This window comes from Tachysurus fulvidraco, chromosome 1 (genome assembly GCF_022655615.1).
Source record: "Tachysurus fulvidraco isolate hzauxx_2018 chromosome 1, HZAU_PFXX_2.0, whole genome shotgun sequence".
NCBI lineage: Eukaryota > Metazoa > Chordata > Actinopteri > Siluriformes > Bagridae > Tachysurus > Tachysurus fulvidraco.
The window spans coordinates 16,178,341-16,194,763 of record NC_062518.1 but is presented as its reverse complement, the minus strand read 5'-3'; the positions used below and the strand labels follow the sequence as shown (position 1 = coordinate 16,194,763).

Below are 16,423 nucleotides of genomic sequence, written 5' to 3'. Positions count from 1 at the left end.
AAGCATGTGTGTTTTGATCAATAATGATAAGAGGGTGATGTTTGTAAAAACTCACAACACAAACAGCTGAGCTGAGCTAAAGGTATTTTATAACAGTTTATTGCACTTAAAGTTAAATGTAGCATTGAACTGAAGGGCATAACTTGTCATTTCTAATCTCACGTGGAGAAAAAAAAAAGCCTCAGGATTTTTTGTCGCGGATTTTTCAGCTCACATCTTCACCAGTTAACGCAAAAAACAAACAAACAAAAGCATATGTTTAAATGAGTTCCACTACGTTTACTTGTTAAATCTATAACACTGACTCTGCAGGTTGTAAATAGATGCACAGGGCTCATGGTGGTTAGCTGGAATGGAGAAGTTTCCACCCACTTGGTAGCTCGAGTGCACAGAGGTCAGAAATGATCAGAATGTCTCTCTTCCTGCACTACAGATGTAAGTTAAATACCTCTGTACCTCTGAACACTGTCAGGGCATTATGGGAAACCGCTTAACCAGAGAGACGATAACGACGACTATAATATAATCAGTAGCTGCAGAAATGGGTCTTACGACGGGTCACGTTTTCGGGGTTTTACAAGAGCGTACGTGCAGTCCTAGTCAGACGTCCTGGTGGGTCTGGTCATCATAGTGAACTGCACCTCAGAGTACTGCACAGTGTAAAAGAAAAAAAAACCCCCATAAAAGTGAGGTATGGTGTACACACTGGTACAGTCATGCTACTCTACACAACTGCAGTGCAGTGGTACACAACTGCGCAACAATACTACATCCATATTGATCATTCAGCAAACAATTTTATCCAAAATATCTTATAAACACAATAAGCATATGTGGTGTTTATGGCACCGTGTAAAATGTTTCATTTGGCTAGAGAGAGCTAGAGGGTCAAAGTGCAGAACAGAGGAGTTTGTTTAGCCTGTTTATTGAAAATAATTCTATTTTAAAGCACACTTACACTTTAGTGGGTGTTTTGTCTATAAGTATACAGTATAAAGATATATTTGTTTTTTGAGTAAAAATTCCTCAGGGTTATTGAAGATCTGTGGTGTTGAAGAGCTGTGGTGTTTATCTGTGGCGTTTAACATGTTTTAACTTTAACACACACTCACACCCACGAACATGTCTGTGGCACGATACAACTTTGGCATGTGGGACTTTCCGACGCCAACCGACATCATGCCTCACATTCACACTGACTCAAATACTACATTTATCTCTGAATAAACACCACTGATGGGAAATGGAGACACACTCAGGGATCTTTAATTTAATTTAAGAGCTAATGATGTGAGGATGAGCTCACAGTTTTACACTGGAAATATTGTATAAATAAAGTTAATCTAAAGTATTTAAAAAGCAATAATCCTACCACGAGGTTGCCATTGTGTTGTTGCTGCTGTGATGAACCAGAAAGTTGTGTCTGAGTTTCTGGAGATCTTCTGCAGTGCTGAACTGTAAAAACTAACACAGAAAAATACAGAATGTACCCAGAGATAATCGGCACCTCGTTAACGAGGCCTGTGTTTTAATGACAATAATAAACGATAGAAAACATAATACTGATTTAACAGTAATTTATATTAGATCTGAAATGCTAATGTGATTAATATTTCTAGTATTTTTCCCTGAATAAAAAAAGTATTATTATTATTATTATGATTATTATGATGATTATTATTATTATTATATTATTATTATTATTTTAGTTTAGCTCGAGTAAAAACTGTAGTAAATAAATCTTGGGGTACTTTAGACTCCAGGGTGTGTTTAACTGTTTAAAATTATACTGAGATCAAATATTAGCTACAGTTACTGAGTACATGAGGTTTATTCTGCACAATAAATATAGCTAAGTAAATATCTCACAAACATGTAATTAAAACATCACTATTCCACTAAAATGGAATAGTATGTTACCAGAATACACTGTAAATAAAACCCACCTGTGACACCTATAATGACCAGAGCACAGTTCATTATTACTGAGATTATGAGACTCGTCTGGTCTCTGGTTTCTGTAGATATGCAGGCTGTCTGATTCTCTGAAAAGGACAGAGTTTGGTAATTAAACAAATGACTAACTTTATTATCCACAACATATCCATGTTTTATATCAGACATGGTTGAAGGTTTAGGCTTTTTACACACACATCTACCACTTTAGAAGTAAATGTTTAGATGGAAGGAAACAGCTCAATCAAGTGTGCAGTAATAATAAATATAACTTAGAAAATACAGCGTTATTTACAGTGTAATTGTAAATAAAAATTGATCTACAAATATATACTAGCATTTTAGATCTACATGGTGAAAGAAGAAATTCAAGTTCTTGGAGTCTCAAAATAAATGTGTACACAAATGGACCATTTATACATTGGAATTAAAATAAAATAACAGTCACTTCAAACCAAATCCTGTTCAACATAGTTATTAGAGAATATTCAGAGAATTTTACTTTAAATAAACTCACCAGCTGAGTGACCCTGGATGTAAAGTCTGATTCCATGGCTGATGTTTGGAGGTGAATCAGTATGAGTATAAATACAATAATAGACTCCTAATTCATTAGTACTGATATTGTGTATAAATAAACTGCTGTTAATCTGCAGTGAGAATCTCTTGATGAAGGTTGTGTTATTGTAATCTGCTGTCAGTGAATTTCTGGCGAAAGAGCGTAATATAAACACTGGAGGTTCTGATGCCTTCATCAGGAACCAGTACACGTTATTTACAGACACTTCACACTCTAGTGTCACATTTTGTCCCAAAACTACAGACTTCTCTGTGAAACATTCAGCAGCTCCACAGAACACAAGTAGATCTGATCAGGAAACACAAACACACAAGATGTTCGAATAATTTACAGAAAATCAGTAAGACAAAGTTATGCAGTGAAAAGTTACACAATTTAATCAGAACCTTGTGAATCTACTCACAAAACTGAAGCACTAAGATCCTCATGCTGACAGTCGAACGTTGTCCAGACGCTCGAGACACACTGCAATAAGTGTGATTAAGTCAGGAAACACTTCAGTTCAAGTTCAGATGCAGAAGTGTGCGGAAGTCTACAATGTAGTTATAACCACAGCTACTCTTTTCCTCCCTCATCCCCACTTCACTCTCACATCAGTCACATTAATGTCAGATTAACTCATGTATGACATCACAGTTAGATTCCCAGACAAGAAGGTGTACAGTAATGTTCTCTAACAGCAAGACAAAAGTCCTCACTGTAATATAAATCATTCCTACAGTAACAGCTCATTCACAGGGACTAGTATAGTAAACGCTTCACAAAGCCTAAGGCTAATAACTTTTCTGTAAGGAGAAGCTTACAAATGTAGGGCCCGAAGCTTACGAAGCTAACGTATATAATACCCCACAGGGGTAAATACTTTGTGAATACACAAGGGGGAAAAAGAGTCACTGATACAGAAAGAGAAGAGTTTTAGCCCAGAAGTTTTTTCTCAAACACTAAGTTGTGTTTCATGAACATTCATCATAAATATAAACAGAGTAGATTTGTTGTTTATCACATGAATGATATGACAAATTGTGGTGTTACAAGAGACATTTCAGACAACCTATTGTGGTAAAAATAACTGTAGTTTTTTCACTTTAGTTTAATGGTGGCAGGTCTGCGGTCTATACACTGAGACTGAAGCCTTAATTTGACGGAAATATTTTACTCCTAGTAACGGAGATTCACAGACAAACAGAGGAGCTGGGCATTAAATCTGAGCTACAGGTAATGTTCACATCAAACATCAGAGGAAGTCTGATCTCTGTGACTTGGATTGTGGCATGGCTGTTAGTGCCAAATGGGCATATGGATTGTCAGACATATCTAGAATTTACACAGAATGTGGTGAAAAACCAAAAACAATGAGCGAACAACAGCTGTGTGTGTGTGGAAACACCTTGTTGATAAGAAAGCTGTCAGGAAGGGTAAACACCCTTTACAACCACTGTGAGTGAAAATCAAACCCTGAGGTGGTCTTTTTACAAATATCTAACTACAGGCCAACATAAAAAAAAACTTCCTTTATTGCAAAAATCCTAGAAAAAATTTTAACACAGCGGTTGTTCAGACCTACGCAGCAATAGCATTCATGAACTGCATCGGTCATGATTTAGGCCTCATCAGAGCACACAGGCAGCACTGGTTAAATTGGTAAATGACCTGCTACTTGCCTCTGATCAGGGTTGTGTCTCCGAGTTTATTATGCTTTACTACTGGTCATTTTTTTAAATGTATACACTTAAAGTCAGTCCTGGTTTCCAGAAACAGAAACTACAACAGTTACTTCCACAGTCAGCAACATCATCAGAGGACATGGAAGACAATACATTAGTCAGACTTCTGTCAGCTGAAGATAAAATGTTAGAAGAGAAACCAGTTTCAGCAGAGATCTGAAAGACCTAGGTGACAGGAATGTCAGTGAGTGTGACTTCCTGGAGATCTATTTCTGTTCTCAGAGCAAAAATTACATTTGACCACAAGGTGTCAGAATTGTCAGCTGCTCAATATTATTAATTTCTCATTTATAAAACTGTTGTATAAAAGCAATACTTAAGAACAAGCACATTTTAGTGAGAAAGCTGTACTGATTAAGTTTTTACTCGTCTGCCTCCATCTCAGACTAAGAGGTAAAGTATGGAATTGAGAATGAGGACTTAATGGAGATCAGCATTTTGTATTTATTGTTCACATACAATATGGATTATGGTGTTATATGCTGAAGCATTCAACTTGTTTGCTTTTCTTTAAAAAACTGGACATTGCATGTTTTTACACCCAAAATAGTACTTTTAACCAGATCTTCATGCTGCATGAGCACCCTGTACCTTTTTACACAAGGAAGATGAACAGATTTTCTAATAGCCATCCACATCACATACACAGCAAAAAACTTTTCCAAACTGTGATGACATTTTAATTTTTAATAATCCACATTTGAACAGACAGAACGTGCTTTAAATTGCTATTTTAATTTAAAATAAAGGATTCATTATATGTTTTTGATATTGTTGGTTATAATTGAATCTAGTTTATTAAATAAAGAAATTCAGTATGGGCAATCTGGTTTTCTGATGACAGTTAAGGTGAAGCAGATAAAAGAAGGGAAACGAGGCATGCATTAATAACATTTTCTCAGGAGATATGGATGTGATCAGAGTACTGAGGGTTGTGAATGTACTGAACCCTAACATTTCTCAGCCGTAGGGGAAGGGATATGACAAGTTAAAATGTTTAAGATGTTATGTTTCAAAGGGACGGTGGTTACAATAAACCATTTATGGCTTTGTTTCTTTAAGCTTAAAACAGTGAACAGCAGTGGACTGGGCACACAGCCTTGAGGGGCTCCAGTGCTCATAGTGGTAGTGTTCCCGACCCGGAAGAGTTGTTCAAACCCAGCTTTTCATTCGGGTGCTGAGGGATGCTTGTGAAGAATGATGAGAGTATGCAGGGGGGGACATGTGTAAACAAAATCCAACATGTTTGCTCCTCTCATTGCAAAGTAAATAAATAACATGAAGACAGGAGAATCTCCGGTCATTTTGAAGATAATAAAAGTGGAAAAATTAACAAAAGACACTGCAAAAACATTGGACATGAACAATAAAACAATTTAAAAAAAAAAAGGAACAAGAAAGAAACCACTGATGTACTGGGCAACAAGACACCGAACCAATCGGCCAAAAAACCCCAACAGTCTGTAACATCAACTTCTAGTGGACAGGGGTGACTGTCTGAACTTAAAGATCAAAAGTATAGAGGTCATATTGCAAGGAACAACACTCACTAACATCCTATCAGTCCACATTGTTGGTTATGTGAAAGCTGGAAAACACAAAAGGTTAGTATGAAGGCTTGCCTAATAACCTCCTCACACAGCGTTTACATACATCTTGAGCTTCATGTTGTCTTCAAAAGTCCAAACTGTACAGCAGACTGAACCCCAGCAGGAACATGCTGCTTGCGCTCATTGTGACATCACCATTTTTTGTAGTGATTTTTTTTCTGCTTCTGTATGAAAAGAGAAAGAGAAAAGCAGAAGTGAGTAAAGATTTTATTAACATACTTGTAGATTGACAGTGCAGTGTGAGAGACTAGGTTATTAAACCTGGTGGGAAAAACGTTTGTAAAACAGTGATCCTGAACATGAAGAAGGATTAACAGGAGATTTGTACACACATGACACACAGCATACACTACTATAGACTGGAGGGAATGTGGCACTGAGACAAGGACAAGAGACGACAAATCAAACAAGGAAGTAAGAGAGTCTTATTTAAAGCAGTTAAAGTAGCAGTGACTTTAGCTTTAACTGAACAGGTCATTTATTTATTCTGTAACTGACGACCAGGTAAATGGTATAGTATACGTCTTTAAATTAGATTAGCATGTTTTGTGTGTTCATTAGTACTTTTTTACAAGATGGAGACATTTCTGTTTAAACAAATTAAAGCGGCGTGGAGACGATGTGCCTTCTCACTAAGTGAAATCCGAACTAGCTAAATTAAGTTTTTTTAAATTGTAGAAAATGTGTAATCATTTGTCCAATCAGTGATTTTCAGTATGGGATATTCTGTATCTGTAAGACAATTCAGACACATATGCTGGCTAAATAAATAAATAAATAAATACAGTCGTATGCAAAAGTTTAGGAATCCCAGACAATTTCCATGATTTTCATTTATAAATATTTGGGTGTTTGGATCAGCAATTTCATTTTGATCTATCAAATAACTGAAGGACACAATAATATTTCAGTAGTGAAATGAGGTTTATTGGATTAACAGAAAATGCGCAATATGCATCAAAACAAAATTAGACAGGTGCCTAAATTTGGGAAATTGTCAGGGGTACCTAAACTTTTGCATACAACTGTAAACAAACAAACAAATAAATACATTTTTGTTCACTAATATATTAGTAGCTGTCCCAAACTATTGCCATCCTCATTTTGATTAATATTAGATAGATATAATAACAGCACACACACAGATTTCTATCAAACATTTTGCATACTGCCAGATCCTTAGTTGTAAGCCATCTTTGGTAACAATGGCATTGAATCACATCACATTATGAATCCAAAAATGCTGATCTGAATTCCAGACCAAACTATTTTTTGTATTGTGTAATTTCTGTCTGTCAGCAAAACCTATATGAATAAAGCACTGTGTAAAGCCCCAGGAGGGTAATTTAATATCACAGAAAGAACAGCCCTGAGGATACAGGAGCATGATTACAAAAACTATTCTACACAGAACTCTACTATAGGGCATAACACGTGTTTTTGGCTTATACATTTTCATGGAAACAAAATTCATTTTCATTCAGGGTTCCTACACAAAGACACAAATGCTTCTGTTTACCTTCTTCACACATTTTAAACCATTTTTACACTTACCACAGCTCCACACTTATAGAATTCACCACAATAATCATTAACATTAAAAGGTCTGGTTAGATTAACACTGTCATTAAGAATCAAAACACTGTACATATATGTGTGCTAGATGATACTAACCTTTAACACTGAGTTTTATACTTTGAACTGGTTGAGGGTTGCGACAGGTGTAAGTTCCCGAGTCAGAAAGCTTCACATTACTCAGCTTGATGGAGAAGTTTCCCTTTGCAATCTCATTTGGAAAAGTTTGAACTCTGTCACTGTATTTTGAGTTCTGATCAGAAAAATCTTCTTTACGATTGACGAAATCAACCACCACTGTTCCTTTATCATCTCGCCAAAACACATCCACACCCGCTACAATGGAACATGGTAAGATGACTGTACCACCTACGAAGGCTTCACGAGTCTCAATGCTCTGCACCAACACTGAAAGTACAACACAAATACACAAGAAATCAAATGTAGGTGAAATCTACTAGTAACCAGTTCCCTCCACTTCCTGCTGGATTGTGTATCATCAATGAAGTCAGACAGTTTTTCAGAGGTGTGTTAATCTCTCACCATTGTGTATCAGCAGATGGACCATGAAGAATAATAAACATCTGTGGAAAAGGAAAAGAGAAACAGCAGGATTTATTTATCTTATGATAACATCACAAGCCACTGTTAAAGCTGTTTCCATAAAGTGGTTCATATTATTCAGTTTGAGAAACTCAGCAATTTTGCACAAAGAATGCAAATAAATTTTTTAAAGACTCAATGAAATGTGCTCAAACATTTGCATACCCTGAAGAAAATTGATAAAGGTTGCCATTTATTTGAAAAATCAAACTTGTTATGCAAAACAATGATTTCTTATTTAGGGATCGTGGTCATGTGAAGTCATTAATGATCACATAGTTGTTTGACTCCTTTTTAAAACACTAAAGATAACTAAAAATCACCTAAACAATGAAAATGTTACCTGATGAAAAGTTTACATATGCTTGAATGTTTGGCCACATTATAAGCACACAGGTCGACACACAGAGGTTTAAATGGCTATTAAAGGGAAGTTTCCACACCAGTGACTCATTGTAATTAGTGTCTGTACATAGATTCATAGATGAGGTGATGCACTGACTTGGCTCAATACTGCACCATGGGGAAGACAAATACACTGCTAATGGACCTGCGTAATAAGGTAGAGGAACTTCATAAAGCAGGAAAAGGATATAAAAAGATCTCAACAGGAAAATGAAATTAAATGAAAATGCCAGTCAGTGCTTACCTTCAGTACACCAGACAGAACTTAGACAAACCTCACAGTAGGGCTGGGCAATTAATCGAAAAGTAATCGAAATCGACATTCAGAACCTATAATCGATCAAATTTTTCCAGGTTGATTATTTTGATTACTTTCCCATTAAAAACACTACCGCGTGTGGAGTCACGTGACCCCGCTCCGTTACGTTAAATTATTCCGCCAACATGTCGAGCATGGAGAGCTTAAAAACACTCAGACAACTGAGCAACAAGAGCAGCTTGTACCAAAGAAAAACGCAGTCATTTGGACACATTTTGGCTTCAGTAAGGATGCCATTGAACAAAATGAAGTCAGGTGTAGACACTGTAGAAAAACAGTTTCGATGCCCAAAGGTAACACCACCAATTTGTTTCAGCACTCGGAGCGCAATCACGTTACTGAATATGAACAGTGCATGGCTCAAAAAAAAACAAAAGGAGACTGACAAGCGCCCAGCAACAAGTGCCTCCGCAAAGCAGATGATAACAAATGCATTCACAAATGCCACACAGTATGAGAAGAGTTCAAGAAGATGGAAATAAATAACTGATGCTATTTGTCATTACATCGCAAAGGATATGACTCCCTTGTCTACAGTGGAGCAAATCGGGTTTAAACACCTCGTTAAAACTCTCGACAGAAGATACACTGTGCCATTTTTCAAATCAGATCTGGGCCACTTCCATATGTGGTCCTGAATCAGACCCAAATCTTTTATGTCAATCTACATCGACATTCGTCACAATTATGCGCCGGCGAAGACTTTTTTGCTTAACACACACGTTACCAGTCACGTTTGTGTCGGCGCAAAAAACAAACAAACTTTTTTTTTTTTGCGCCGGCGAAAACGTGACACAAACGTGTGTGTGTGTTAAGAGTGTTATATAAAGTGGTTACGTGAACCAGCTGATAATGTTTGCATTGAATACATCACAATACATCCTCCATAACCTCGCCAAATTTTTAGCGCAACGGTGTGCTGTGTGTGACGTCATTGTTATTGTTCGTTTGCTCATGCGGGTCAGTTCGAAACAGCAAACTGTTCACACTGGTATCTGATACAGGCCACATTTTAAAAGGTAATGTGAACAGCCAAACAAAAAAATCAGATCTGAACAAAATATCCGAATTGAGCAATAAGACTTGCAGTGTGAACGTGGCCATAGTCACAACCATAAACATTATGTTTAGAGAGGAGTCAACAAGTCCTACAGTAAAAAGTACACCATCCCCCCTGTAAAGCATGGTGGTGGATCTCTGATGTTTTGAGGCTATGTGAGCTCCAGGAGCACAGGGAAGTTAGGAAGAATTGAAGGTAAGATGAATGCAGCATGTTATTAGAAAATACTGGCAGACAATTTGCATTCTACAGCTTGAAAGCTGCACATGGGACCAGCTTAGATGTTCCAACATGACAGTGATCCAAAGTACAAGACAAGGTTGTCCATCCAATGGCTACAGCAGAAAAAGGTGAAGGTTCTGGAGGCCATCACACCTGACCTCAATATCATTCAGCCACTTTGGGGAGATCTCAAAAGTGCAGTTTGTGCAAGACGACGAGAAAAATGTACAGGAACCGGAGGCATATTGCCAAGAAGAATAAGCAGCACAACCACCTGAGAGAATTTAGGAGCTCATGCACAATTATTACAAAATACAAAATAATTGAACTGAGTTGAATTACAAAATACCACATGCTATCATTGACGCTAAAGGGGGAAATGCAACATATTAAGAACTAAAGGGTATGCAAACTTTTGAACAGGGATTATTTCCTTTTTATTTTTGTTTGATTCTTCCATTGTTATGCCTTACATATTAACTTGAGTCCTATAAGAAATAAAATACATCTTTGTCTTCTCCCAACGTAGACAAAATTTATTCACACAACAGCCAATAGCATGTGAGACAACACTACTCCACCCAAACAAAACAAATCTGACAGAGCTATATACAGAACCTTGACTAATTTATAACAAGATTAACACATTTTTGTTGCGTTTTTCTTCCCCAGCTGTGGAGGATTCTCACCACTGCCTTCCTATGGTCTCACAGAGCCATCAAGTCGTCACCAGGAATCTGACGCATTTGGCCAAAACATTACAAACATTTATCTACACTATAATTTGTGTTGTTACAGAGCTTTAGATCAGACCATAACTCAGCACATTGTTACAGGTGATTCTATTATCATCTCAGGTTAATGACTACAACACAAATTTTAAAACCTCTTGGGAAAATAGTCAAGGGAACATTTCACGTTCTTAGAAGTGAGAAATCCTAAAATTTAAAAACAAGAACCTCCAAAAATCTGTACGACACTAATAGTGATTTCATTCACACATTAAACTCTGTGCACTTCATAACATGTTCTTCCTTACAGTCTGTTAATATTTTAGCCTCTCAGTTAGCTTTCCCATGTGACAACAGCACAATGTGCCACACCTTAAACAGCTTTAAGTCCTTTATTATTAACTGAGCTCTTGGAAACAGCCCCATGATGTTCTCGGTAACATGCTGCCTTTCCCAAAGTCCATGAAAGAAAAAAGAAAGCTGAAGGACCTGTTTGGACTCGTTCTGCAGATAAGGCTCTTGTTTTATGTGGGCGGTTAGAGGTTGAGGTTGAATATAAACCTGAACCTGAGCAACTCCCACCTGGGAGGCAGGTCTAATCCTCACGCATATTTGTCTATATATATGTCTATCACGCAACTAGGCGAATATTTCTGGTTCTAGGCGGAAGACTGCTCGTGTTTAACGCGCATGCGCATAACCACACATGCCACGCATAAAGAGAACGTTCACTAACAATTTTAATTGTTAACGAAATATGTTTATTTTTAATTAATAACAATACCAATAATTAATAGTTGTTATTATATTCTAATGATTGTTTATAATTACTTAAACGAAGGCGGAGAACGACAGACCTAAAGACATGACCTCATACGTTGTACAATCGAATCCATGTTAGCCTGGTGAGGGCGCTACTGCTCAGGGTTTTCTGCCCTCCGACCCCTCATTGATTAATTCTCCGTTTTCCCCCAGCATGGTCAACTTCTGGAAAAAGATCAAAACCAGGTCAAAATGTGTTAAAGACTCGGGCAGCTAACAATAAAATGTATAAAAACAGAAAACGGGTTGTCTTAAAGGGAATAAAGCAAAATTGTTGACGTAGTGAAGTATTCTGTAAGGAGCCAGATAATTAACATTTATGGAAGGACTCTCCAGTGCCAGTGCATTGTGTTTCCTGACTCTCTTTCTCTCTCTGGTGGAGAGGGTGATGTATTTAGATTTGTATCTACTGTAACATTAAAAACATTACTTTTTCGGCACATATCACAACATTAAATGTACCAGTAACCACGTAGAATGTGTCATGTATTATTCATTAATAGATCATTACTCACATCAGTCATTAGAAACTGTTATATAAGTGGTATAAGAGTAATAAAACATTCCAGACCATGCTGCTGACAAGTCAGAACAGACAGATAATGTTGAAACTGGTAAATACTGTAAATGCTGGTGCTCACAGATGGATAAGTAGATGAATTGTGGCAGTAACTACAACATGTGATTCTGATCAAACAAGTGAAAATGGAAGACATCGACTCAGGACTTCTGTCTTTCCTCTAATTGGTTTGTTTCACTTCCGCTAATCTCATATTCATTATTTAATTTCAAATCAGTCTGTCAGAGTCCCAATATTTATTCACAAGTAACACAAGTGTAACTTTTAATAACAGGAAAGAAGCTATTTAGTCCAAGAATATGGACAGTAGCTAACTACAGTACAGAACCGACTGTTCAAGTGTCGTTATGTGCAGTTTTGTAACACTAAAGGTCTTGTGTTCTGTTTACACTGATGAAGCTCTGATAAGATTTTTTTTTCTTAAGTATAATATGTTTTATTGTGTTCCTGTTTGTCATTTAAAAATTTTTTTACCCAAATTTATAAAAAATCTAAACCTAGAATGTCTCGTTTACTGTTCACACACTTTATCTAATAAACACTTTTGGCAGCTGTGAGAGCTTCAAGTTTCTCCTATTCTTCCTGTTAGAGTCTCTCAATCAAGTGTTGTTCAGTGAGTTGAATTTTACAGGTGAACAACAGTTAAGTTCTAAAGGCTTCGCAGAATCATTAAAGCAAACAGGATCCACCTGAACTCAGTTTAGTCACTTTAGCCAATAAAAGGATTAAAATCTCTCATTTTATTAAATTGTATTAAAAAGGATGTATCTAACTAAATATGTTTACTGTTTTTTGTTCACAAGGACATTTTGGTGGCTGTCAGAAAACAGGAAATACATAGCATACACAATTTTACGTACAATCGCAGGTCAAATGTAAGTACTTTTAGCATTTTTCCCCTGTTGACACCATGATTTTATTCCATCCCTGAATTCACAAACCTCTGCATTTGTCCTATTTTTGTAAATCAGTAAAATCACTCTAGATTCAGCTGAAACTTTGCTGACATGAATTCCAGCTGAATATTTACTTCAATGAGGAATCATTCAGACTTGACTTCACAGAAAGTTTGCTTATGATCACTTCAGAATGTCCCACAGCTTAAACACCGTATGTAAAGTTTACCTTTTGTGCAGTTAATTTAATGGATATAAAATGAAAATGTCCTTGTGAATGTAACTTTAATTCTCTTTAAGTCACATAAACATTTCCTCATTGCTTTACTTTGCCTGGATGGTTGATCAATATTTACTATGATTGTTAGAAATAACAAATTGTTTATAAAATATAAATTAAACAGAAGTTAAAAGTTTTACATGACTTTCCCATGTCCATGTCAGTTTTGCTTCTCATTGACCTTCTCAAATCCTGTATAATGGTTTCTGTGGTGTGCAGAGAGAATTTCCAATGAATAAAAATGTGCTGAATCGCCGTCTCCTGCCTCTTAAACACAAAAATCCTGGTTTAATTTTACTTTATTTTATTTCTGGTTCTAACACAATGACTTGTTGATTAACGTATTTCCAGCTCAAACCAGTCTGTCCTCTCTCAGCAACAGGGCAATGTCAGTGTCTGAAATACTCAAACCAGTCTAAAAATCTCATCTGCCTAAAAATCAGTATTTTGTCATTAAAAAAAAAATACTTTCTTACCTTAATTCACCATTTGAATGGATTTCTCCTATGTCTCATATTTAGAGATGAATGCAGGATTTTTTTTTACATCTATAAGCCCATTTCTGTCTTACATGCATTTTTCCTGTCCAATGCAGAACTATGTTCACCTCAACATGACCAGCAGTAAACCGGGACGTGTATCACGTGTTCTGCGTCACACCTCACCTCATTCACTGCTCTGTTCATGTCCAGACAAAGTACAAAATAAACGTGCAATGTAGAAGACATTATCTACATAATAAATAAGATATAATAAATGAAACATAAAGGTAAACAAACAAAACTGTGGAAAGTGAAATGAGTCCACTTGAGGAAACTAAAAAAAAATATTAAAAATTCTTAATAATATGTTAATAAAACTATAATCCTTCGACTTCACGTGTTCTTACTTAAAATGCAATAAAAAAAGTTCATCAAAGTGTGACATTTAATTCCTTCCCAGTGGAATCAGCGAAAATCAACACTCATAAATTAACGAATTAATTAAACTAAAATATATCAGGGCAAAATAAATTAAAATGACATAAATCATGTTTATGGCCGGTAAACTATTAATCGCACACGTTTGCATTTGCGCCCCCTTCTGTTACAATAAAAATGTAAAAAAATTTGTTTAAAAAAAAATAAAAAATTCCCTAATTCCATTTAAAAAGTGAAACTTGTATATTATATTCATTCATTACACACCGACAGATATTTTTTCATCCTTTAAAGCAAATACCAGGAAGAGGGGCACAATTATTTTAATTATTAAACACTTCCCCTTTATTTAAGATCAACAGATTAACGACCTGGACGGGAGGTATGTTTTAATTACAGGTACAGCGTATAGTCAACCTATTGTCATACTGAATGTTTATGCTCCGAATGAAGACTCACCTGAATTCATGTCTAAAACCATACTATTGTTTAACCAGCACTGTAAGGGCTTGGGAGTTTGCGCCGGTGATTTTAACTGTGTTATGGACCAAAAAATGGATAAGTCTACCTTAGACTCAGCCACTAATCTTAGATCATCCCTGGTCCTTAGAGAACTTTGCAATGAGTCTGGCATTAATGATGTCTGGAGAGAATTTAACGGGGGAGTAAAGAATACACTTTTTACTCTAACCCCCATGGATCCTATTCAAGATTAGACTACATTCTGCTTCATACCCAATATCTCCACGCAGTGTCTGCCTGCCTAATTGGTCCAATCGTTCTGTCCGATCATGCTCCAGTCCAGCTGGATATGACGCTAAGTGAACACAAGACTACAAAGGTCTAAAGTTTAAATTCCTCCACGCTGAACGATTTGGCATTTTGTGAATTGGTTCGGGATGGATTAAAAAACTATTGGACAGATAATGAGAACTCACCTGTATCATCTGCAACTATTTGGGACGCTGCGAAGGCTACAATTATAATATGCCCTCTATCTTATAATTCAGCATGCAGACAGGCTTGGTCCAAAAAAAGACAGAACCTTGAAAGAGAAGTAAAAAGATTTGAGTGTCTACACAGTACAGTCCCTACTCAGACAAATTGGGCCCAACTATGTTGAGTCAGAGCTGAACTTAATCTGGATCACACAAATCATATTAAAAAGCTTATATTCCTTTCTAAACAAAAAATATTATGAATATGCAAATAAACCTAACAGATTACTGGCCCACCAAATAAAAAAAACAAAAAAGTGAAAGAACAATTAAGTCAACGAAGTCCCCGGATGGCTCAATCACATACAATGCTACTTCTATTAATGATTTATTTAAAGATTTCTACAAAACGTTATATAAATCGCAAGTCATGGCTAAACAATTTGATATTACCAAATTTTTAGACAGAATCCCGCTTATGACTATTTCTGAAGATGATATAGTATTTTTGGATTCACCCCTGTCACCGGAAGAAATCTTCAGCACAATCCAATCTACTGTATGCCCGCCAACAAATCTCCAGGCCCTGATGGATTCCCCTGTGAGTTTTACAAAAAGTTTTGGCCAGAACGCTCTCCTATCTTAATGCCCGCCCTCCAAGTCCAAAAAAAGGACCGCCTGTATCCGGGATCTTGTCCTTTCGGTCATGACCCAAAGCTCATGACCATAGGTGAGGGTAGGAACGTAGATCGACTGGTAAATAGAGAGCTTCGCCTTACGGCTCAGCTCTTTCTTCACCACAACAGACCGGTATATCCACCGCATCACTGCAGAAGATACACCGATCCGCCTGTCGATCTCCCGCTCCATCCTTCCCTCACTCGTGAACAGGACCCCAATATACTTAAACTCCTCCACTTGAGGCAGAAGCTCCACACCAACCTGAAGGGGGCAAGCCACCCTTTTCCGGCTGAGAACCATGGCCTCGGACTTGGAGGTGCTGATTCTCATCCCTACCGCTTCACACTCGGCTGCAAACCGTCCCAGTGCACGCTGAAGGTCCTGATTTGAAGAAGCCAACAGGACAACATCATCTGCTAAAAGCAGAGACGAAATCCTGTGGTCCCCAAACCGGACTCCCTCCAGCCCCCGACTGCGCCTAGAAATCCTGTCCATATAAATAATGAACAGGACCGGTGACA

At 37.0% G+C, this 16,423-nt stretch overlaps 1 protein-coding gene across 10 annotated transcripts in view; it reads right to left on the bottom strand.

Moving 5' to 3' along the window:
- Positions 1 to 16,423, bottom strand: part of LOC113634630 — a 121,769-nt gene that overhangs the window by 29,088 nt on the left and 76,258 nt on the right. Inside the window, exons 2-11 of one of the 10 annotated variants that reach the window (XR_007140107.1) lie at positions 15,222 to 15,328; positions 13,840 to 14,041; positions 11,643 to 11,772; positions 7,989 to 8,029; positions 7,545 to 7,853; positions 2,940 to 6,034; positions 2,474 to 2,824; positions 1,947 to 2,045; positions 1,373 to 1,464; positions 84 to 650 (exon numbers count right to left, since the gene is read on the bottom strand). Coding sequence is in view for 4 of the 10 variants with exons in the window: in XM_047811045.1 (XP_047667001.1) it covers positions 2,940 to 2,964 (25 nt within the window). In the remaining 6 variants the exon portion in view is untranslated. Of the gene's footprint in view, positions 1 to 83; positions 651 to 1,372; positions 1,465 to 1,946; positions 2,046 to 2,473; positions 2,825 to 2,939; positions 6,035 to 7,544; positions 7,854 to 7,988; positions 8,030 to 8,550; positions 9,475 to 11,274; positions 11,565 to 11,642; positions 11,773 to 13,839; positions 15,117 to 15,221; positions 16,007 to 16,423 lie in introns of those variants that run through there. The other 9 variants (XR_007140113.1, XR_007140110.1, XR_007140111.1 and 6 more) reach the window with 9 other exon arrangements.